General features: G+C 43.3%; 1 protein-coding gene across 1 annotated transcript in view; it reads right to left on the reverse strand.

Moving 5' to 3' along the window:
• Positions 1–11,028: 11,028 nt before the first annotated feature.
• The window catches only part of htr4 (5-hydroxytryptamine receptor 4), a gene marked incomplete at its 5' end in the record, with an annotated part of 74,656 nt that continues 60,581 nt past the window's right edge, over positions 11,029–25,103 (reverse strand). The window contains one exon of the mRNA XM_079268327.1: positions 11,029–11,268. Coding sequence (XP_079124453.1) covers positions 11,181–11,268 — 88 coding nt within the window. The 3' untranslated portion in view covers positions 11,029–11,180. The remainder of the gene's footprint in view (positions 11,269–25,103) is intronic.

Below are 25,103 nucleotides of genomic sequence, written 5' to 3' on the forward strand. Positions count from 1 at the left end.
TTTTGATGCTTTTAATGGTTTCATGTGAAGCACTTTGAATTACCTTGTTGTTGAAATGTGCTGTACAAATAAACTTGCCTTGCCTGAAGGCAGTGGCAGAAAACCGCAGAGGAAAGAGAGTATCAGTCAGTTCCACTTCGTTTCCGAGCTCAGTCCAACTCAAGTTGAGGTCTTTCTAAAGAGGCTGACACTGAAAACAGAGAAAGTCAAGTCTGGAGATCAATAAGAGACGCAGGTTAAGAGGAGACACGCCACACATGTAGTTCTAGGGATGAAATAATTAATGCAGCTAAAAAATGAAATAACTGCAGAACTTGTGGAGTCGTCTCTCTGAACTCTATGTGACTGTGCTCTGTATACAACCTGCCAGCTTAATCAGGTCAAAGAGGAGCGACGGGTGCAGAGACCCGGTTGTCTGCAGAGGATGAGGGAACCAGAGGTGATTATAGTCTCTTTCACGGCTTGTTGCCTCTCCAAATCTTCACTCCACAGAGGAATAGCACCTGTGTTGACTGGCACGCAACTAAATGCATCTAGTTCATCTTTCCTGATGCTGTCACAGTGTTTTAAGTGCATTATGCATGAGGGCTATGTTTCTACAAGTCCTATTCTTGAGGTCACGAGCGGGTTAACGTGATGGGATGAGGCCATCGTTAGGTTAAGTGTTTCCAACAACACACTTCAGTTACTGGAGGCAGAGGTCTGTGCAACCAGATGCTTCAGTGCATTTCTAACTACGTTTTTAAACTTGTTGCTATCTGCAAAAGCTTTCATCCCATAAATGCCACGACTTTACTCTGCCTCCATTTCTTTGTTTGCTTTGCCACAGACAGAGAAAGAGACAGACAGGGAGGGAGGGAGGGAGGACTCGGGGAAGAAAAGCTCACGGATAAAGCACTTGTCATCGGAGGGATTATTTCAAAGTGTCAAAATCCCAATGTTCTGTGAAGGGACATTTCCAGATGTCTCTCTTTGACAGAGGAAGCCAGCAGGCATTTACGCTGTCAAAAAATGTTTTACCAACACTCCCCCATCAGCTCCACTTTCTGTCTTCCTCATATCTATTTTCTTCAGATACAGCCAACGGATCTGGAATGTCTGTCTGTGCCTCAATGAAAATGTCGGTTGCACCGCTATATTTCATTTAATTGACTTCGCATGACTAATGGTGTGATAGAAGGAGGGCGTTTTAGTTGTGCGGCTAGTTTTCTGGTGTAAAAATAATTAAATCAGAAGTTTCACACAACAGTTATATGTAAAACATCGATACCGTTAACTGGGAGAATGAGACTCCTGAAAATGATGAGACTTAAAACTCAGTGTCTGAACCAAGCGGCAAACTGTGGAAAAAATGAAGCCAACGCAGACAAACCGCAGTTCTTCAAATGGCCACTTGAGGCAGGCTCTAAAAGGGAGTCAATTCCCATAGACCTCTATGTTAAAATGCACAAATAGCAGAAATAAACATGTTTACAGCCTGGTACAAAAAACGGTTTCGGTCTCTACAGCTTGTATCATGAAACAACTGTTTCCCCCGTTAAATAGTTATTAAGGCTCAAAGTTATAGAAAATGACGTGCATGGCGCCCTCGAGAGTACCACGGCATTGTTCAGCGTTCGGTTTCACTAAAAGACACTATTTCCGGTTTTGTTTGCCAAAATATCATCCCAATTAAGATCACAGTTGACGAGAATTAGGGAAGCACCTTGCTAACCAAGTGAGCTAGCTCGTGCTAGTGTTACCTGGTAGCATTTGTTATGCTAACCGTATTGCGCCGCCGGGCCTCGCTCCTCCCCAGCTCAACCCTCTCGTCCAATACGAAGCTAAAAAAAACCAAGATGGCCGTCTGTAGAAAGATCGTAGAAAAGTATGAAAGTATTCAAAGTATAACCATCACAACATATAGCATGTTTACACTTTTTATAACCATCATAATGTGAATTCTTTTATTTTATTTTATGATAGCTGTGATTTAACATATAAACTGTTTAGAGACACTTTGTTTAAAATAGTCACTTGAGCCTTACAGTGCTTCTGGTTCTAGCAGGATCAAACCAGTTACCACCGGTTACATTCTGTGTCAGCTCTAGAGAGAGGAGGACTCGTGTGTGAGTGACACATGAAATGAAGGAGATGCCGGCCTTAGATCAGCATTAAAAGCAGCAGAAAACAGTGAGATTGGGGCTTCTCCCCACCCCAACTAGAGAATGGGAAAGACTTCTTACCCCCTCAGAGATGGCCAAAATAATACCCATTTAGTTACCCACAATAAGACCCCTTTTCTTTTACATCCCAGTGAGAGCGCCGAGGGCATGAGCCGTAAAAGACTTTCAAGAAGACAATTAATTCCGAAATCCTAACGATTTAGCTACGGGGTGAGATAAAAGGCCGAAGGTATTGTTCTGAGAGCTCAAGGAGGAACGCATATCCCCGCAGGTGGGGCAGCCGACGGAGTAACCACGTGTTAGGTGCGAACTACTTCCCCGCCTAGAAACGGGGCAGGAGCCGCTCACGTTACACATCAAACCAACGTGCGTCCACTTCTTTACACTCTGTGGTCTGAACTCATTTCATTTCCCTCACCCACGCAACAGTAGTTCTGTCTGTACCCGTTGTTGAACATCCATCTGATCTCTAAACGTGCAGACAGAACGTTCAGAGTCTAGATTATGCACAGTATTAATTCTGAGCCACGATTGGACTCGCTGAAGTGGCCTGAAGGGAGTTGGAGGCCACGCTCTGTACTCCAGTGGGCAGATGGCGTTATGGAGGCCGAGGGCAGCGACACACACACACACACACACACACACACACACACACACACACACACCCCCTATCACATGCATGACGACCCCTCTGAGCCCCCCCCACATCAAACAGTGCTTCAGCCACTGAGTGAAAATGAATGGATCAGTGGATATCAGTTAACCATCAGCTTCACAGAATAAACCAGATGAGAGGAAAACAGAAGCTTTATCAAAACCTAGGTGGCAAAAAAAGGATGGAAATAGGTAGCTTATACTGTATCATACAGTATGTCATTTAAAATCATTTAAAATGCTACATGTAGCCAACTTCATGGAGCCGGTGGTCGTTGATTCATGCTGTGAACATTTAAATATACAAGCAAATAGAATGGAGTCTCATTCAAACCTATAGTCACGTCCTCACAAAGCTCACTGGCATCCAGCACTGATGCTTTCAATGTCCAGTGGCTCTGCTCCAACAAAAGAAGCGCTGTCCTGCTCTCCTTATGTCCATTTCCAAAAGAAAAAGCTTCATGTCGTTCGAGTTGTTATAAAGGATTCCAATATGGCCTCTGTGTTTTCGCTGAGTCATCCTTAACGTGATTACCGATGCTAATGGGAACAGCAGCGCAACATTCACTTTAATTACAGCGGCCACTTAATGCGTCCGTTTCCTTTTTACTTTCATCTTCCTTCCACTTTCTTGGCACTGGTGAGATACAAAGAAGTTCCTTTTTAGATTGCGTTTCCTGCCTGACATCCAGCTGTTTGATAGATTCTTCATCGTTATCAACAGCAGCTTTTGGAAGATGCCCCCCCGCTGGGTTCTTGCCATCTGCCTGCCTACTGGGATAGATTACGTCAATTGCTATTTTAGTCTTGTTTGTGAGAGACGAGCTAAAAGCCGGGGAAATCAAAATAGTACACCTTCTCTCTGAAGCTGCTCGGAGTCAACTGCCTCCCGTAAAGACAGAGAGAAAGACTCACAGACAACAGGAAAGAGAGAGAAAGACGAAGTTGCTCATCTGCTCCGAGAGCTGACGAAGCAGCATGAATGAATCTGTCTCTACAGGCACGTAAGACTACAATGAAGAAGAGGTGTCAAAACTCTTCCCCTCTCAGCACATTAGCTGCCAACATAACTGACAAAATTACAAGAAAAAAACACATGACATGCACTGACATCTCAGGCAGACACTTCCTAAAGTGCTGCATGTTGAACACCAAACCACACTGAGGTGGCAGCAATAAACCATTTCTATTATCAATAACCAGAACCAAAGGGAAGCGGCAGCTCATCCCAAACCACCATGTTAAGATATAATTAACTGTTAACCACGATGTACCACAACATGGTTTCATAACATTTTATGCACCAAACCGTGCACTTTATATTGATTTCAGCTGATATTCAACTGGATTCTGACATATGCAAACATTGTAAACATGAGTTTATGTCTCAGTCTCTAGTTTCAAGTCTTCTTCAATACAGCATGATGTTCATTTAGTACATTATGCTCCATTTAGAGTCAGACCATAAAGCAGGGGATGCTTTAGGGCGGGGCTACACGCTGATTGACAGGTCTCTACCACGGCCTATGCTTGAACCAAGTGTCGTACAAACGGACTAAACAATAAAAATAAAAAAACACTACACAGCAGCAACAGAGATCAATGGTCGGCAGCTACAAACCTCACTTATTAAACGTAATAGCAGTAATTACACCTATGGACTGATTTCTAAATGCTTGAATATTTTGGATTTAAAATGGTTAAAAGTTACAGAGAGGAATGAGTTCCTCCATATTTCACCAGAAGCTGAGTGAAGTGACTCATCACTGTTTTCAGCTCGGTAGGGACTCACATTCACCAGTCATATCAAAAAAAAGATCTGTTTTACGAGGGGAGCGGCACTCTTCCAAACTTCTGAGGACATCGCATTTCTTTCTGGTAAAAGTTTGGAAAGTTCAGCCACTGATGGAGAAGACCTGGAGGGAGAATTAAGTGTCTGTTTTTACTCCCAACCTGCATCCTGAATCAATGACTGCCAGAGACATCTTTCATCAATAACATGAAACTTAACAAGCCGACTCTGGAAGAATGGTGAAAGGGAAACTTCTCCAGGTTATATTTTAAGAGGAATGTTCGACAGCTCGGCTCTCTCTTTCCTCACGATTCAACTTGTATACCTGTGGATATCTAGAAGAACGCTCATTTAATTTACAAGTCAAGCTTTCTTACCGGAACTTCCTCCTCCGTGCTTTGCCAGGCTGACGTCCCGTTGCGCAACTGAAACTGATTTGAATTGATTGGTCAGGGCTCGTCCAATCAGACTCCTCGTTTAGGCCACACCCTTTTTGTTTTGTTTATTGAACACATGTTTATGAACAAAGATCCTGCAGTATGTATGGTGCATATACTGCATATTTACTGCATAATATCATACAATATAAACATTATCGAAATAAATGAAAATAAATTGAGGTGGAGATTTATGTAAAATATATTTCACAGAAAGGTAATTTCTTTATTTTATTTGTCAAAACACACCCACACCACACACGCACACACACACACACACACACACACACACACACACACACACACACACACACACACACACACACACACAGAAACACAGGTCAAGAAATTAACACAATCCAATGTTTCGTCTGTCATTTAACAAAAGATAACAGCAGCAGAAAAATAATAAGAAATAAAGATAAAAACATCCGTCATACTTTGATGGGAATGAACAAGTTAATTGGGTGACGTGGTAACTTGTTTTTGTTTATTGTTTTTTTTGTTTTTTATCCTGCTGGGAGGCAGGGTTAGTCATGCTCAACATTGACTGGAAATAATAAGCAATTATATTGCATCCTTCCATCACTGTGATTTTAAAAGCATTACTACAAGTCGCATCCCTTTGGAGCCAATAGATTATGATCTATTTGTTTATGCTGTGCAAACAAGATATTTCTGCACAAAGAATAATATCGCGTGTCAACAATATAAGGACTCCAGGGGCTCTATACTGTGTATCCTGTAGCCCACACTGGACAAGAGGCTACACGTATACATACGTATACACACATACAGAAAACATAACGATATGTGGAGGGAGGCAGCAACAGGGAACCAGATAATGAGCCAGTGGGCTGTAGAGGTAAATATATACACACATATATATATATATATATATATGGTTTTTTTTTTCTCCTCAATAATATCTCGTATATTCATTTTTACCCGCCTCCTTAAACGAGAACAATTACACAGAGGAGGCCGCAAATGGACATTGTGAGTGAAAATCCATTAGACACTTTGGGCTCGACGTGAAAAGACTTTGTGTGGATGAAGGAATAATGGCCCACTGACAGTCTGTCTGAGGGATGAGCAGAGCATGTGAAGCAGAGAATGTAGATTGCCTGTTTTCAGCTCCCATGTGAAGCTGCGGGGCCGTTTCCATGAGAGGTTTTATTAAGAGGGATGAAACCGTGTCTGAAAGGATATTCAGATCTTTGTCCGTCAGGTATCCGGTTGGCTCTTTGGTCACATTACACTTTCATGTGTCATTTAAAATTCAAAAGCATGCAGAGAACAGGAAACATTATCCAAATGTGGACAAATTAAACACCATAAACACCAGAAGAGGAGCTTTTTGGCACCGTGAGCACTCAGTTTAAAGTCAAACATGGAGAAGTGGTCTTTGGAGGAGCGTAAGATGTTAAGAAAAAAGATAATAATGTCGATGAAGACATCGATAAAGACACTAGAGGACATTTCATCACATTTCCTCCTCTGGAAGGATATTTCTTTTCATTTTCTCTACTCAAGGGGCAATGTAGAGGGAACTTCATCATGTTTTCTCCACTGGAAGGGTGCTTCATCTCTTTGTCTTTCACATCGGCCCACAGCAGAGTACACTTGATCATGTTTCATCTACACAGGGCATCCAAGAGGGCACTAGCTGTATTTTCTTTCAGCATGGGGTCACCTATTTCTGTATCTTCTGCCCGTGACAAAGACGCTCCCTAAAAAAAGAAGCCTTTTAGTTTGAATGACCTCCTGTCTGTCACTATAACTCCTCAACAACACAGTTCTTGCTGCTAAAGCTTCCAGGAATGAAGATATCACCATGTTGTGTGTTGTGTCTATATGTGAACGGAACATTTCAGCCGGCCGATATGTGTCACTAGCAGGTTTTAGAGTTTGACAAGCTGTTTGTGGTGGATGCATTCAGCTATATATTTGCAGCTATCCATCTAAGGAAGAGATCTGCTTCTGTACAGCAGCTGTCTACACCAGCCATCCAACAGTCATCAGCTCTCATTTATGGATCGGAAGCCTATTTTTGTGCACGCACTGAGTCTATTTTCTTCCCACCGTCTTCCATATAAAACTGCAGGACAGCAAAAGCCAATAATTCACCCCATATTCCACTGTGATTGTTACCCAATGGCTCGAGGGATGCAGAAACGTTTCTCCTTCACACCACTGCACGCCTCAGCACTTTCTGATGGAGGCTGCGTGGACTCCAGGCGGCCCGAGGTTGTTAAGACGCTGACCATGTACATCGTACAATGTAAGTTACTCGGATACAAGTTCGTAGCAGCTGATTTTTGTTTTTGTTCAGTGTCATATTCATTTTGGCCACAAGAAGCTGAAGTGCATGCATTACTCAAAGTTCTAAATGTCTCGATGCACTCTAAACACAAGGTGCATGATATATTGTGTGCCAGCAAGTTATGGAGATTAAACACATGAATGCTTTTAGTTCTATTTAGAACATGGGGCAGAGAGGCACTTCAGCCTCTTGTGATCGAAATGAGAATTACAACAACAAACACCGTGAAAAATCATCGAGACAAAAACATTTTTCCACCGACCTGTTTCACAGATTCATAAACGTTATCGTGGCAAAAACCCTTTTTCATCCGTCCAAAAACATTTCTCGCTTTCCTCCCAGAGCGTCCGTACTTTTGAAATCATGAACTGACATTTGTTTGCAGAGATCTGACTGAACCTGAACCTCTAAAACATGATACGTGTCAGAAAATGTATCAAAAAACTGTTAATACTGATGATTAATCAAATCCCAAATGCTAAACATTTCATCCTTCCTTCACAGATGTTGCTGCTTTTCCATATTTCATTTCATAAAATTGTAAATTGAGTATATTTAACACAATTTACGGAGATTGATTGAAAAATCCATATCAAGGCTAGCAATAGGAATCAATACAATTGAAAACAAAAGCCCTGAGCGTGACATGTTTCTTCTCTTTAAGTCCACAGATATCAAAAAATGAAATAATAACAATGATCATTTGAAATGTAAGTGATTAATACAAAGAGCGAGACAAAGCTGAGATGGTGTGTAAGAAGAAGCCCTTTATGTGCTTTATCTTTCAGAGTTAAAGCTTCCTGAGTGCCTCCAAGTCATCAGGGTTTCAATTACGAAACAGGAAGCAGAGAGAAAGCGAGCGAGCGGGTTCGCTCGGCGAGGAAACGAGAAGCCTTTGAGTGAAGCGAGCGCCTTAATGACCCTTTCATCAGCCGGAGACACAAAGAAAGTCAACACCAGGATTATCAACATCTCTTTAATCTTCAATTAGCCTTCATCAGAACTGTCACATAGCAACAGAAAACAGTCAAACACATGTCAGCTCCCTGAAAGAGAAGCTTGTTCTTTTCACACATGAAAATACTCATTTTGTTCTGTTAAATAAATACTGAAGAGTTTTATAAAAGGTTTTTTTTGTGTGTCTCCTTTGGGCAGTTTGTGGGAGGATTTTCTTTTTTCTTTATATACACATTCATGCGGTAAGCTTCAAAAACACAAATGAATAAATTAAAAGTGCCTGACATTCGACACAGATGTCATGGAAACTGCAGCCGTGGAAGTGGGCGACTATTGAACAGCAGAGTCAAGAAGAGAAAATGGGCAGAAAATAGGAAAAGAAAAAGCACGACAGTCAATCCGCAAAGTCTGTCTCCTTTTATACTTATGGAAAAACAACAAACAAATGTTTGTTTGAAAAGAAAATTGTGGGTTTAAAGATGCTGAAAACATGAATGATTGCTCGTTAGAAAAGGCTGAATCGGCAATGTCTTTGGACTGAAAATGTCTGCGGGAATGAGTTTGATTTAGTTTATATTCCGCAGTCTTTGTTTACGGACGTTTGTGGCTTCACTCTGCAGAGGGAGCTCATGCTAATGAAGGACAGAGTGAAGGACACAAGGAAGCACGCCATCAGCGTGTGCAGTCTGTGCTACTCGTCCCAGTGGCGCTGTTCTAAGCTTTGAAATGGTCAATTGTTGCGGAGGGAAAAATCAAATGTGTAGAAACGTTTTCAATCATTAATAATTCATGATGGAGATATACACTCTTCTCTGTAATTTAATCGGAAAATGTTTTATTTTACAACAAAAAATAAACGATCTTAAAGATTTACAATCTACACTTTTCATCACATCCTGTAAAACCTTCTCTCCGTAGTGGGAGACGTTTCCAAAGGAACATTGACAAATATAAAAACATCTAGATCTTAATCACCTAAACAACATTGAACGCATATCGGAAAATAAATAATGTTCAACGCATCCATCGATTGTTTCTGGGAGGGATTATGAACTTTTACTCTGTTTAATCTCATAACTTCATAAAATATATCAGACTCACTAATAACTTGATTCTTCCTCAAATCTCAAAAAAAGTGCTTGTGCTTCAAATATGGACGAGGTCACAGTTTGAACAGCAAACGTAGAAAGTTGGGTTTTAAACAACCACATTAGTTCAAACTTGGAGAAATGCTTGATAAGCTGATCTTTTCCGCTCTTTTGATGAGAGGAACACACACAGCCCTGACATATGTCGTGACTTCACACCGTTTGGTATTTCTCATGTGATAGAAGTGTATTTGCACATCCAGCAGACACAAATCAACGCTGTCATGAATCTTAACTCGCGTTTGTCTCTCTGATGATTTTCCAATGCTAAGTCCAATATTCAGCTCCTTTGAGATCTGCTTTGGTCTCCACCACCTCCTGAGCTCTAGATGCTGTGTCTTACTGCTGCTTGGTGCCAGGCAGGAAGCTCAATGTGGGATTATTAGAGGTTGATCACTAAAATACTGACGAATGCAACTCAGATAAAAAAAAAAGGACATGGATGCATTATGGGTAAAGATAAAGAGTTTGCTTTAGTGTTCTCTATTTCCATGAATATGGACGAAAGGAAACATTTCCGGTACATTCTTTGAAGTGGCCTCGGGGGCCACAAGGGGCGTGTCCAGAGGGAAGCGGGGGCCTCACAGCGTGCGTGAGATGGGAGGATATTCACTCACACACACACACACACACACACAGTTACACTTGTACGAATACATGCATCGCCCTGGAAATGCACACAAAATACCTGCAAATGTAATGACACGCTCCAACATCATCACTGCGTTGAATCATTCATGAGCAGCTTGTACGAGTTGTGACCCTCTTCCTCCCGACGGCGCCTCGTGGGGTGAGGGGCACGGCGTGTGAGCTAGCAGCCTCTGTAATAATCACTTTCACCGTTTAGGTCGGGGATCTAACGCAGCCTCGCAAACACATTTTCTTTTTCAGCTTAGCGAAGATTTATTAAAGCTGGAAAAACTTTAACCTGGGAGACGTACAGGTTTCTCCAGCTCTGTGTCGAGACCAAAAAATACGTGATGTTCAGCAAAATGAATATTCTTCTAAACTCCGCCTCTTTTCATGAATATCACTTGTTTGAAAAGCTCATTTTTGCCAACGTATTAAGCTCGTTCTACGAGGAACAACCTTCTCAAATCTGTCGTCAATCTTTCTGACTTTGTACCAGAAAACAACAGAGAGCATCGTATAATAATCAGAAATAGGTCCTCTGTGCGTAATATCAAACAGCTTTGGCAACATGATTCCCCTCCACGTCATTAATCACGTCTCACGCTGTCAAATTCTCCTACAACATTCCAGCCAAGCTGCCGGTTGTCCACACGACAAGCAGAGCTTCACAGACCGCTACCAGCGGGCCTGCTGGTGGGATCGCAGTCGCATTCTGGATCTGATTCAGTTGGACTGGGACAGCTCAGTCTCCGTGAGCCTGCAGACGGGAGGACCAGCATGACAGAAACCGCATCAGACAGACAGAGAACTGGTTTAGTTCCAGTCCACTAGGTCCCCCCTCCCACCTTTAAAGACCACAGGATGAGTTTCGACTGAACTGTAAAACCAGACGCACACTTTGTAAAAGTCACATTCCTCGCCTGGATCCCTGAAGTCCCATCGGGACTCTGTTTATTGAGCAGGTCTGCTGCATTTGTAGCATCTGATTTGAGCCGCGGTGTGTTTCCCGTCGTCTCTGCGGTGTGAGGGCCGAGGACATCGGAGATGTGACTGAGGAGTCGTCGTTGGTCACAAGCAGGACTCGTGGGACTCTTTGACGGTGTGCAGAGACTTCTTCTTCTGCTCCGTGTGGTTCCCGTTCTGAAGGACAGAATACCTGAGAGAAGACAGAGGACAAGTTGCAGCCATAAGGACACATTCAAAAAAGACAATTCATATGAATACTGACAGACTGCTTTCTCAAAATGCTGCGGTTGCAGCTGTCTCATCAACACTGCAGACAATCGTGCCTTGTTTTATGCTCCTGTATTAAACAGAGAGATCTCATGTTTCAAACAAATGGTTTTCTGGTCTTTAGAAATCAAAGTAATATCACAGAAACACGGAAAAAACACCAAAAGTTTCACACCACAAAGTCAAACTGCAGTGGAAGAAAATTGAAAATAGCCGCCACCAGGCTCTCATATCTAACTATGAAGCCAGTAATCTCTGTCCGTCTGTGTGTCTGTCCGTCTGTGTGTCCGTCCGTCTGTGTGTGTGTCTGTCCGTCTGTCTGTGTGTGTCTGTCCGTCTGTCCGTCTGTGTGTCTGTACGTCCGTCTGTGTGTCTGTCCGTCTGTGTCTCTGTCCGTCTGTGTGTCTGTGTGTCTGTCCGTCTGTGTGTCTGTCCGTCTGTCTGTGTGTCTGTGTGTCTGTGTGTCTGTGTGTCCGTCTGTCCGTCTGTGTGTCTGTCCGTCTGTCCGTCTGTGTGTCTGTCCGTCTGTGTGTCCGTCCGTCTGTGTGTCCGTCCGTCTGTGTGTCCGTCCGTCTGTGTGTCCGTCCGTCTGTGTGTCCGTCCGTCTGTGTGTCTGTCCGTCTGTCTGTCTGTCTGTCCGTCTGTCCGTATGTGTGTCTGTCCGTCTGTGTGTCCGTCCGTCTGTGTGTCTGTGTGTCCGTCTGTCCGTCTGTGTGTCTGTCCGTCTGTGTGTCTGTCCGTCTGTGTGTCTGTCCGTCTGTGTGTCTGTCCGTCTGTGTGTCCGTCCGTCTGTGTGTCCGTCCGTCTGTGTGTCCGTCCGTCTGTGTGTCCGTCCGTCTGTGTGTCCGTCCGTCTGTGTGTCCGTCTGTGTGTCTGTGTGTCTGTCCGTCTGTGTGTCTGTCCGTCTGTGTGTCTGTCCGTCTGCGTGTCTGTCCGTCTGTCCGTCTGTCCGTCTGTGTGTCTGTCCGTCTGTCCGTCTGTGTGTCTGTCCGTCTGTCCGTCTGTCCGTCTGTGTGTCTGTCCGTCTGTGTGTCTGTCCGTCTGTGTGTCTGTCCGTCTGTGTGTCCATCTGTCTGTCCATCTGTGTGTCCGTCCATCTGTCCATCTGTGTGTCTGTGTGTCCTTCGCATGTCTCAAGAACTGCTCATCCGATCCTCTTCACACTTGGTGTATTGCTGAGGACCAAAGGACGTGCAGTGTGGACTTTGGTGCAATTTTCACATGCGTTCAATATTAATAAACGTTGACTAAACAAGTGAACAGCGTTCTTTGCAGGAATGGGGGCGGAGTTTCAGGGCTCCGTGGACGCCTCGGCTCACTGACTGCATGCCGGACATACTAACGTTCCAACCGAACTTGTCTTCACTTCCCTGGAGTCAATGAGCTTCCGAACGGCCACACGCAGAACGGTCACTGCACGACTAATAAATAATGAAGAGGCGGGAAGTGGCGGATGCAGATAAGGTGCACCAGCAGCTCAGCAGTCCAACAGCTGTTAAGAAATGATCGTCCAAACACGAGAGAACACGAGAGAACACGAGAGAACACGAGAGAACACGTTGTTACGTTCCCTGAAGTACGTTCTCGACAGCTTGGAAGGGAAGGGATGAGCTCGATGCCACGAAATACTACACACTGGTCCTTCAAGAGATTTTCAGTTTTCTTTTTAATACATTTGAAATCAATTCAGGAATCCTGTTTCATCATCATGAGGTGCTGAGTGTAGATTGATGAGAGGAAAAAGGTGAACAATTTCAGCCTAAGACTGCAACATAAAATGTGAAAACGGGGGTCTGAATATTTCTGAATGTACTAAAAGAGGATTTATAGGCTGCTCCACTGTGCCACTTTATGATTCATATTACTTTGTTCATGCAAGCAGGTCGAATATGACAAAAGACGCATATGACACAGAGATATCCAACATGTTATTGGTTCAGGCAAACAGTCTCGCACAAACCAATTTAAATTGGACATTAGTGCACAACAACAGCCAACGAGGCTGACAGCACGTTTGTCAAAGTCAACAGAAAGTCATTCGGCAGCCGGGTCTCATCTGTGAACAGTAACAGAGATTTCTGCCGCATTGAATGAGCAGAATGGATGTCTGCGGTACACATGCAAGTATCCACGTCTGGATGTGTGTGTGTGTGTGTGTGTGTGTGCCTCACCGCGGGCTAAAACCATTACGAGCTGTTTACACAAACACCCTGACCGGAGACACTTCCTGCTGCCAAACTGGCCGTGAAATTCACCTTCCAGGCAGCCTCGAACATTTAGGGCTTTTCAGAAGGAAACGGGCTGCAGATCCTCGCCGGAGCGGAAACACAAAATTGCTGCCACATTGCGGCGTTAAACCCTCAGCTGGTCTCTCTGCGGTCCTGCGAGTGTGACGTCGATGCTTATGCTCTCGGATGGAAACAAAGATGTTGGAGAGCGGGGGGAAGTTATTGATGACTTCTTCATTGATCTTTCACGGAGTGAAGCCCAGTGCTACATATGTCTTCAGTCAAGTCTCAGTGGAGTACAAGCTCATCGAACGTGTCTGCGCTGATTCATGCTCTCTGAAGCTCACTTATGAGCTGCCGGTGGTCTGCTACAGCACTGACATGATGCTGTACCATGCTGCCATCTGTCAAGTGATTTGACAACACAGCAAATGGTGTTTCTAGGAACGTGGATATGTAAAAAATATCAACAAAAAGCATCAACTTTCATGCTGCCATCAGCATCAGCACATTGCTGTGATTTTTCCAAAGAACTGAAGGTTTAAATGTTCATTGTGGGTTCGGACAATTCTGCTCTGTTTGAGAAAATGTCACTGTTAGCGCGTCGTCTTTGATTATGATTTCAGAGTTATGACCAAAAACGTGATTTTGACCTTTGATCACCAAAATCGAATCACTTTCTTGCTCCAGGCAGAGGATGCCAAATTCTAAGACCCTAAGAGTGAAATAAAGTGAACCAGTTTCAAGCTCTATTTCTCTATTTCTCCTCCAGAATAAAAGCTGAATGAGAAGAGAGAGGCAGAAAGCCCAACATGTGACAGAAAACTTTCATCTAAAGCCTCATTAATTAAAGAAGCACAAACTCTTAACATGAAAGCAAGTAACGAACGCAGTGAAAGCTGATGTAATATACAGAAACCTTTATAATAGCGTACAGGAAACTGTTAGTGCGAGCTCGTTTGGAGCATTTTTGGGGTCATCTTCATACTTGGATCAAATGAAAATGTTTGCAGCGGGACATGTGGCCGCATGCACTCCGTGTTCACTGGTGGTTTTGTTTGTACACAGCTGAGCCAACAGGCCAACTGGCAGAGCCGGAGACAGGATGGAGATCTGTTTAATGAGGCCAGAGGAGAGAGAGGGACAGACGGCCCGGATCACCAGCAGACTAAACATTTCTGCATATTCTGGGCAGCAGTATGGCAAACATTCATCCTTCCAAAGTGCCCTTCAGCCAGACTTTGAATGCTGCATGTCAGACCCTGACGTCTGGAGGAAGAGCGGGAAAGAGAGGAGAAGATCTCTCAATGAAGATCAACCGGTCCAAATAACATTCAGTACTAACATATCGTACAGGACATCACACGTGAACGGCACCAGACATTTTAAGTAGCGATAGACTTTACATGTGTACTCCTCATCCAGTTAGTTTTTTCTGGTTTGGACCATTTTCCCTGTAACCAGATGGTTTGTCACACAGAACGATCTGAGAAACCGCTGAAACATTTTGGAAAATGGCAGGAACTTTAAAAAAATGAATGGATAAACAATCTGTCAATCAAACTATTTCCGAAACCAGTCGGGAGAAGAGCGAAAAACGTCTTTTCCATCGAGAAGAAGCCTTCAGTGTCGTTCTTCGCTCTTCTTTCAATGAGGAAACACTCTCCAGTTGTGATATAACGGATGCTATCGCAGCAGCTACGCTAACCTCTTCAGGAGCCGCCATTTTTGTTTGCAACAAACATTCAGCTCAAATTCAGAAATATATAAATATAAAGGTATTGGGCAGGCGTATTGATATCTTAAATACTTTTCTCTGCCTCACATGATCCTGAAAGCCGGGGCACTTGGGGTTTATGACACCATTCAATTTATGGAATTTATGCAATATCAATATTTTGTGATAGAAAATGTGTTTGGTAACAAACTTTAACACCGGCCTGCAAACAACAGAACAACCTTTGTCACAGAGCAAATTACAGAATGTGCATGAATGACATGAAGACATGCGACCGCTTCTTTTGACCCCCCCCCCCCCCCCACACACTCTCTCTCTCTTTATGCCCACTCTCGGTCACTCACCCTCTCTTCACTGCCTCTCATTACACACTCGGCCTCTCTCTCCCCCTCCCTCTCCACTTCGTCTGATGATCCCACTCAGTCTTTCTGTCTGAAGTGCAATAATTGATCATCACAATCAGGAAGCCATTTCCCTCTTTCTGTCTGTCTTTCTGTCTTTTCTTGAGCTCTGTGTCCGGCCTCTATTTCTGTCCAGGTCACCAATCTGCCTCAAGCCACTCGAGGCAAAAAACAAACAAAAAACACCTGAAGCGAGAGCTCACTCCCCGCTGTGATGCTGATGAGGAGAGAAGAGGTCGGGACAGGAAGGGGAGGAAGAAGAAGGATGAACACAATAGACCAGAATTTGAATAGAAGAGAGATTACACAGCACTGAGCCAACAACAACAACATTCTATGTAAAAATTCTTCAAAGTTTACTCCCCCGAGGAAAGCTTGCTTGTAGCTTAGCAACAAAAAAAAGAAACAACATGAATGTTGGCAGAGCAGCATGACTTTATAAGACTCTCAGACAAACTCCTCTGACCTCGAAGGAGCAGTTTGTTTGCAACCCGAAGAACCAACCAAAATGTGCACAGGTAAGCAAAAGCATCCCGAGTCTCCGCTGCAAAACAAATGACTGGAGGTAAGTGTCATCACCTCAATTACAGAGAGAGCGAGAGAGGAAGGTTTCCTGTTGCGGGGTCGGTTGGGATGAGGGAAGGAGAGAGGGCAGGAAGAGGAGAAACCATTTCACACAAAAAGCAGTTCAGGGAGATTTCACGTTCATGTTTGGTCAGAGGAACCGGGGTGGGAGGTCAGTTCGTGAGAAACTGCTGTGGAGTGTGAAGCGGACAATGACAAGTTTTATAAAACTTTGCACAAAGGTTATTGAAGCAGGATTGTGACCCAAAACCCCACAGCAGCTGAAACAAGGCAGAATATGAGACCATTTCCACCTCATTTAAAGCTGACATGTGTAGCCGACAGCACAACTGACGAGAACAGTTCAAGGATCATCTTCTGCTGACGTCGAAGGCCGTGCCCTTCGTGAACATACTTCATTGTTCAAAATGTAACTTTTGTTTGCAGACAAAGTCATATCACAAAGATGAAAAGAGGAGCGATTCAAGTTACTGTAAGGAATATTTAACTGGTTATGAAACAATCTCAACTTAATATCGATGCCTCTATATGACCTTTAAAAGTAAACGCCACCATCAGCAAGAATATTGGCTGTTTTTCAGTGATTCTTACTGCCTGTCATTGGGTCCGTTTCCCCACAACATCAGACAAAACTACGGCAAGCAGGGTCACCAGAAACCCCTTCAGCTCAGACTCCAGCAGAGACCGGTCCACAAGGACAGACCCAGATCCTCCAGCAGAGACCGGTCCACCGTGGACAGACCCAGATCCTCCAGCAGAGACCGGTCCACCGTGGACAGACCCAGATCCTCCAGCAGAGACCGGTCCACCGTGGACAGACCTGGAGTCTGGTGCTCAGAGACACTCCTGCTCTACTTCACAGGGCGCGCTAAAACAAGGCACAATGAAGGTTCCTCGTTGCAGCTTTAAAACACATTTTTGAGTTTCGCCAACTCTCCCTGGATTGTATTTTAAAATAACCTCATCAGGAATGTTTCCTCTTGCATGTTATTAAAAACATAAAACAAAGCAAGGTGATTATTTGGAGCAGCTCAGAGTCAACACACTGCTGAGAGGACAACTCCTCTGAGCCCGAATACTTCAGCTCACCGGCACATAAAGACACCAACGTCCAATGTATGAGGACTCTATTCTGTCGTACACATAAACATGTCTCTTCAGCTGCTCCTCTGTGTTTTCTCTACACCAGTGGTCTCTAAAAGAACACCGGCCATCTTTATTCTGAGTATCAAATGTAGGATGAAAAGTGTGTTCTGTGCTCCTGTGTTGTGGGCAGCGGCTCCGCTTGGATTCACAGAAGGTAACAATAAAAGAAAGACCACCCGGAATCACAGCAAAACAATGTTGATTGGTACATTCGGCGTGTCACAAATATTACAGCGATATTGTGACTCTGACTCATCTTCTAAATGCTCTGCACTCCACGTTCTTCATTTCAACCGCTTCTCTGAACAAAGTTCTGCTTCAGCAAATACAAAATGACACGCTAAAGATGTTTGACAGGTTTATAAGAAAGAGACCAACCAATAATAAGCTTGAGTTGTCTGAGGTCTGATATCTATTCATCCAGAGCCAGATCAAATCATACAAAATGAGAATTATTCACAAACATCTTTTGTATAAATACTGAGCTGCATACACAGCTTCTGTGTCATGCTGTTCAATCCATTTCACATATTTAGAAAGAAAGATGTTCAGCACTCAAATACTCCTTGAAACACTTTGTTTAACTGTGTCGACACCAACAGGTTCTCCTTCTACGTCGCTAATGCTCCAGCCTTCTTTGTGCCTCCATCACTGTGGATCATGCTCAGGTGGTGTGATAAGGAGGTGGACTCGATGACGCTCGGTGCTCTATCATAGTCTAAAGTGATGGACAATGTTTCCCTGTGGTTGAATGTTTTATGTTAATCACCCAGAGGATTGCTGGTGTTTACATTCCTTCTGATGCAAAGTCAAAGAATACGCTACAGGAATGCAGTTTTAGTTTGATTTAGTTTTGTCAAATGACCCCGTGTTGCATAATTACAATACATTGCGCTTGCATAATGGCAGATATTCTCTGCTGCAATGAGATATGTTGTATGTGCCTCTGTGCAGCGGGCCAGGTAGCCTGAAGAGCGTTTTTCTGCTGTTGTTGTTGAGAGTGTCCTCTCCGTCGGCTGGAGGCGCACTGAGGATAAAAGCACTGAACCTCCTGCTCCGGCCGTCTCAGAGCATTAAAACAGGCTTCAGCCGGGACACAAGCACTGAGGCATGAGGGTGAAGTACGCAGGCAGGCGGGCCTGGAGGGGAAGTCAACAAAAACACACATGGTGTGTGTGTGTGTGTGTGTGTGTGTGCATGTGGGCACACACAAAAGAACATGCGTATCGGAGCTGAAAGGAGCAGGATTCTATCTCAAGAAACAATATGAGTAGAGTAGCCTGAGCCTCCAGGTAAATAGGGCCAGGGTTCGTGTGTGTGTGTGTGTGTGTGTGTGTGTGTGTGTGTGTGTGTGTGTGTGTGTGTGTGTTGAGTAAGAGATCCCTGTGCTGCTGGCTCTTAATGGATCAGAGGTTTGATTATTTCTGGATGACTGACGCCTGCAACACACCATTCCTCGACAAATTGCTTACATGACTGGAATAATGAGATATCACTACTGTGTGTGTGTGTGTGTGTGTGCGTGCGTGTGTGCGTGCGTGTGTGTGTGTGTCTGTGTGCGTGTGTGACTGCAAGTGCACATCGTGTGTATTTTAAGAACTCGACTACGTTTGTGTGCAAGAATTGCGGCTGCGTGATACTATGAAGGTAGAGAGTCCATTACGCTTCTCAGATAAATCCACAGATTTTCACAGAGACCATATTTAAATCCATAAAACAAGAAAACAAAACCAATTTATTGGTTTTGCAACACAATTGTATGTCTGCAGTAGCGTGGCCTTCAGTAAAGAATGAGCCGGTGCTTTGTGACGGTTATGTGTTCAACAACACGTCGTTCCGCGTGTTTACAAAATCATTTCTGTAAGTTTTTACCCTGAAACGATGAAGAAACTGTGACCACAATCATAAAAGTGGAACTAAAACGAAATAAATGACAATCTCAAATGTCCAAACTCACACTCGAAATGAACTAAGACTGAACTGAAATGTACGTTGAAACAAAATATTTTTTTAAACCGAATACTAGAATTAATTTGACTCCTGTACAGCTCAATGTGGTTCCATCGAATATAAAATATAATGGTCATAGCTCATGGCTGTGAATATTATTAGCAAAATACAAACGTTATGACTCGGAGGACAACTCCAGTGTGTTTCCCAAACAGTACGCTTCTAACACATAATAATAATATTTCTTCCATTTTCCGGCGGGAGAGAACATTGACATTGACTCAGACAGCTACAACGCACAGACGACTGCACAGACTGCCACCGGCATGAAGAACGAACCGGCTCAAACCAGCTGAGAACAGTGCAGAGCTGCAGCCATGCGCTCACCAGAGGGGCACGCTCACGTGCACTGACATGCACTAAAAACACGCCCAGCCGGCCCGGCTATGTAAACGAAGCAAGGAGAAGCAGTGAAGCTCTACGTACCCCTCTAGCCTCAGTAACGCGTCAGTGACGACGTAGCAATGCTCGCGTAACGTTACATGCATAACGTCTTCTTCAAAATAAACTTCCCTTATCAATGTTTTCACATTCATTCTGAATATTATCGACCAGAGAGCTTCCTCATTGCCAGTGTTTTGGTACATTTTGTAAAATGAAAAAATAACAAGTTTAATGAAATCTTAAGTCAAGAAACACCAAAGTACAGTTTACATTTTGTACGACCTCATCATTTCAAGTGTTGATTGTACAACTAAATGTGACATTAATGTTGTGTTGGGAGGATGAAATGAATAAAAACGTTCACTGTAGAATCTGACAGCCACTGCAGAGACAAGCCACGATTAATATCACGATTAATATATCAAAGAAGAGATGTTTCATCAACGCTCATAGAAATGGTCCGGCTATGTTGTGACAGGTTTGCTGTGAAATGCGCCTGTGATGGACTTTAAAACCTATTTTTTCATTTTTTCCCTGAATGAGTGCAAACAAACTCCACCATACAGCCAGATATGTAGTGTGACTGTAAACACTTGTTTTGAGGAATATCTCATGTTTGCCGTGGTCCTCTGGGCTTTAAACTGATGTTTGCTGTTCTTTTCTGAGTGACCGGGGACTAAAATCAGCCGTCAGTTCTTCTGTCAAACCTCAGACACAAGAAGAGACTGTTTCAATCACTCACAGATGCCCGCCGGCAGTGCTCTGCTCTGGTGACTTGCTTGCCGGGAGAGAAGCCCCAATGAGTGGACAGGCACACGAAATTACCTCAAAGACACATTCATAGTCTGTTCCACGTGTAAAATACGCTCACCAAAAATCAACCAAAGGCAGACACACACACACACACACACACGCATGTAACAAACCAAAATCAAACAAAATACAGCCTGCACATTTACCCTAAATAAAGTCCTATAACAGCCCAATTCAACCTCTAAATGAATAAGATATGACTTTACTCCATTTACATAAAGAGAAATATCTTCTGAGAACAGTTTAGTTGAAGCTTAATCCTGAAAAAAGCTTAATCCTTTGTAAATCATAAATGATAATCATTGTCAGATCTCAGAGCAAAGGGTCAACTGTGTAAAATCACACCCGATATGAATAGATTGATAAACGGTGCCGAGCTGTAATCATCAAATAAATGCTGAGGAGAGTTCTCTGTTGGAAGATGAGAGCTGAGCTAAAGTTTGTGCGTGGCGTTATTCATAGAATGAACCTTCATGGTGACGTCTGTCTCTACCTGGACACACGCTGTCACTCTGCATCACACACTGCTGTCCCTGCTGTGTGAGCGATACCTGCAGCTGACTGCCAGCGTTTGATCTGATCCCTGAGCTGTAGGAGGCGAGGCTTGAGGACAGCGATGTCCGTCCGTCCGTTTACAGCTGCAGCTCACGGCTACGAGCCACACTGCCATCGGACAACTTAGGATTTATATTAACGAGGCCGACAGGATGATTGACACTCACCGAACACTGACAACCACGTCATGTACAATGTCACTTCTTTCAACATCGTGCATTATTACATTTCAATTTCACGTGCAATGTTATTTTTATTAATCTCTGTGCAATATAATGTTCTACTACTTTTCAATATCATTGACAATATTTCTCTCAAAGTCATGCTCAATATTACTTCACATTAGCCTCTGGTGTCAGTGTCACTTCTGAAACACTGTTTTTATTACTCCTGTTTTTCATCTTTGTACAGTACTGTACTGCAATAGTGTCAGTATTATTTATTTTACAAATGATAATTGTTATTCTATTATTTATATATGTTTACATTGTTTTTTGCTGTTCTTCTGTTGGAATCTTTAATAAAACTCTGGCACAAGAATTTCCTTCGGGATTAATAAAGCTCGATTTTATCTTCTCTTCTCTCATCGTATCTAATCTTTTAATATTTGTAAGATTTTTCAAAAATAACAAAAATATGTTTCATAAATACGTCTCATATCAGCCTCGTTTGACGCATTGTTAACGCGGTGAAGCGATTAATTAGGTTCAGGCAACAAAACGACTTTCTTGAGGTTAGAAACTAGAATGACGGACGACTCGTCAAGTTGCCGTTCACATCCATGTCGCTTGCTCACGTCATTGGAGCTTCTTCTACTCTGTCATCACATATAAGGTATTGATTTTTCTGCCGACTTGGCTGATGACCTTTAATGTGATTTGGATAACACAACAACAAAAAACAAGTTTCATTTATCTCCATTATATCTGCATATATTGTGCTTTTTCCCCGTTATAGGTGTTCATCATGTGTAGATTACCTTTCTGATAAACATTTATCCTGCATACGAGCACTCTCCGGGTTTTTGGGTTGAGTCATAATCAGCAGAAGGAATTCGCTCGGTTGTCATGGAGATGATCACCAAATGAACAGAAACAAGTGCGTCTCCTTGACAACTGAACAGTCTGCTGAGGAGGACCCTATGGAAGCCAGCGTCCCCCTGAGCTGAGACCATAGCGTCAGACAATGTCTCTGAGGTGCTTATGACTTTGTGTTTTGAGTATATTTCTCCTTTTGTACCCACGATGCATATTATAGTTCAATCAATCAAGAAGCAATCGAAGAATACGTGCAAAGAAAATCTAAAAGATATCCAGGAGACACCAAAACACAAAGCATTGCAGCCGTCCACCTTTATCCCGAGAGACGAAGGGGAAAGATCTTCATATGATGCTCAGACCGAAGACAAACAGACTTCTCACATCGTGCAGCTCAGACGCATTCAGGGAACTTACATCTTGGTGCCCAATTCCACCAAATGTCAGAGTGGTGCCACCCGGTAGCCATGGCAACATGCACCGCTCAATTCCAGCACAAAGACTGCTCGATAAAAAGTTTAGATTATTTTTAGTTAACACCTTAAAACTGCCGGCGGGATGGAAACGGATGTTTTCTTTCAAACAATCGACAAAACTGCACCGTTTATCACAGAAACTGTAAAAAAACGTCATTAACGTCAGATTTTCATCTTTCCAACGGTCCTTGAATGTATCATTTCTGACAAAAAAACAACCGAAGTGAAGCTTAAAATTGTGACATTTCATCAACAACATTGTATTCCACATGCCTCATTTAAAATCTGTTGACTTAGATCCTGTAAAAAACATGACATTCTATTCATATTGTTTATTGTTGTCTTTCATCTTGCCAGAGTTGACAGATGTGTGTGTGTGTGTGTGTGTGTGTCTTTGAGAGAGGACAGAGAAGGAGAGAGACGGTGAAGTTAGCAAGGCAGCAACCCACACCAATTCAATTAGGAAGTGACAATCCTTCCTGACCAGTTTAACGTGGCCACTGATGGAGAGCAGCTCTCTGCCCGCTGACTACAAATCAGTTTTCCTGGAGAAGGAGCAACGTGGACACTAAAGGCCAATGAAGCAGTTGAACTCTGCCATAAAGGAAAATGTCTCATTAATCAACTTGGCTGTTACACAGTGTCACGTCCAGTTAACGGGGGTCAGCCAAGTCGCCGGCATCTTGCGTACTTCAGCAACGGCACCTAGAAACCTGAGCGAGTAGTTTTGTTGCCTGAACCTAAATGAGCTTCCTGGAAAGACAGTTTATTTTGAAAAGATGTATGTATGGAGCGTAGATATGATACGTGGGGCTGGCTTTTGTGGGAAAATGCACAAAAAAGGAGGAGTAACATTTCATAAGATATCATACAAGCTGCCATATAAGGAGTCGTTGCATGTGGACATGTCTGGTATTATTAAGACATTTTGTCTCTTGCCTTCCCTTGTACTGAGGTTGTCCCCCTCAGCGTGTCACTAAAGGAGCTGAATCCCCAGTGAAATGGCTGCAATAATGGATTCTCCACACGGATTCTTTAGCACAGCCATCGGCACACATTACAGTCCCACAGCAATAAACGTCAGCATGCGAGGCCAGTGAACATGAAGAACAGAAGAAAGTCTTTAACAGCTCCTCAGGGTTCACTGCACAGCTGAACCCTCAGACACAAAAACACACTTTCATGTAAATTTACAGTGAAATTATAACAGTGACCTACTGTATCATTTTACTGTATATTGCTGTATAATGAACAATCACATTAGTTTCCTTTCACAGTGATTTACAACTAATGAAACACTAATTACTGTTAATTGTAGAGTGGCTTGCTGATGAAAGTGCAGCCAGTAAATTACTGTCATTTTTACATTAAACACATATTTTCACTGCAAGTGTTCATACATTTTGGTAGGAAAACCTCTTGTATATTTGAACTAAAACCTTTCACCTTTTAAGCTCACAGAACATAATCTGAGTGTAGTTTTGGTCTTTGACTTTACAGTTGATGACCTCATCTTGTTGGCGTTATCCCGGCCTCGGCATAGAGAGCCGACTGCACGGAGTGTGACCGCCGCAGTGACAGGTCCGATGACAGTATGAGGACGGCCCAGTCAGTTTCTTCTGATAATATTTCCAATTTCTGGCTCAAAGATATGTGAAGCGCTCCGCACTTTTCTGCCAACATGAAAAGAAAAGGAAGCCCAGAAACTCCTGACTGACACATGAGCCACTGTCTGTCAGTTTGAGAGCACCAGAGCGTGTCGATATCTCTCCCACACACCCTCATTCATAAACCGACTGCACACGCAGGATCTCCACGGCTCAGGCTGAGCACTAAACCGTCCAAAATCTCAATTCATGTTTTGTATTTCCTTCAAACATACTGTATGATGATGTATTTATCCACAACAAAAGTTGTCTTATCAAACGATGAACCAATGATCTCTGTCTGATCTTCTGTGTGTCCTTCGCATATCTCGAGAACGGTCTTTCCGATCTACTTCACACTCGGCGGTTGTATTGCTGAGGACCCAACGACGTGCACTGTCAAATTTGGTGCAATTTGGACACACGACACGTTCAATGTCAATACACTTTGAATAAACAAACGACAGCAGCAGTGGGGGCGGGGCTTCAGGGGTCTGCGGACCGAGTCAAGTATGTCGTCCGCAGCTTCTCTTCTGCTGCTGCAGATACTAACAGAATGTGAGTTGTTGCCTTCACGCATACGGATCAGAAGGCCTATTTGCAGACGACTGTATATTGTGCTTTGATTATTTACTCTCTGGTTTGATCACATCTGGTCACCTCCTGACCCTGCTGATCAAAGTTGAAGTTGTCCATCTTCAGAAAGGAAGAGACGAGTAGAATCCTACCAGAAGACTTC

This window comes from Melanostigma gelatinosum (assembly GCF_949748355.1).
Source record: "Melanostigma gelatinosum genome assembly, chromosome: 5".
NCBI lineage: Eukaryota > Metazoa > Chordata > Actinopteri > Perciformes > Zoarcidae > Melanostigma > Melanostigma gelatinosum.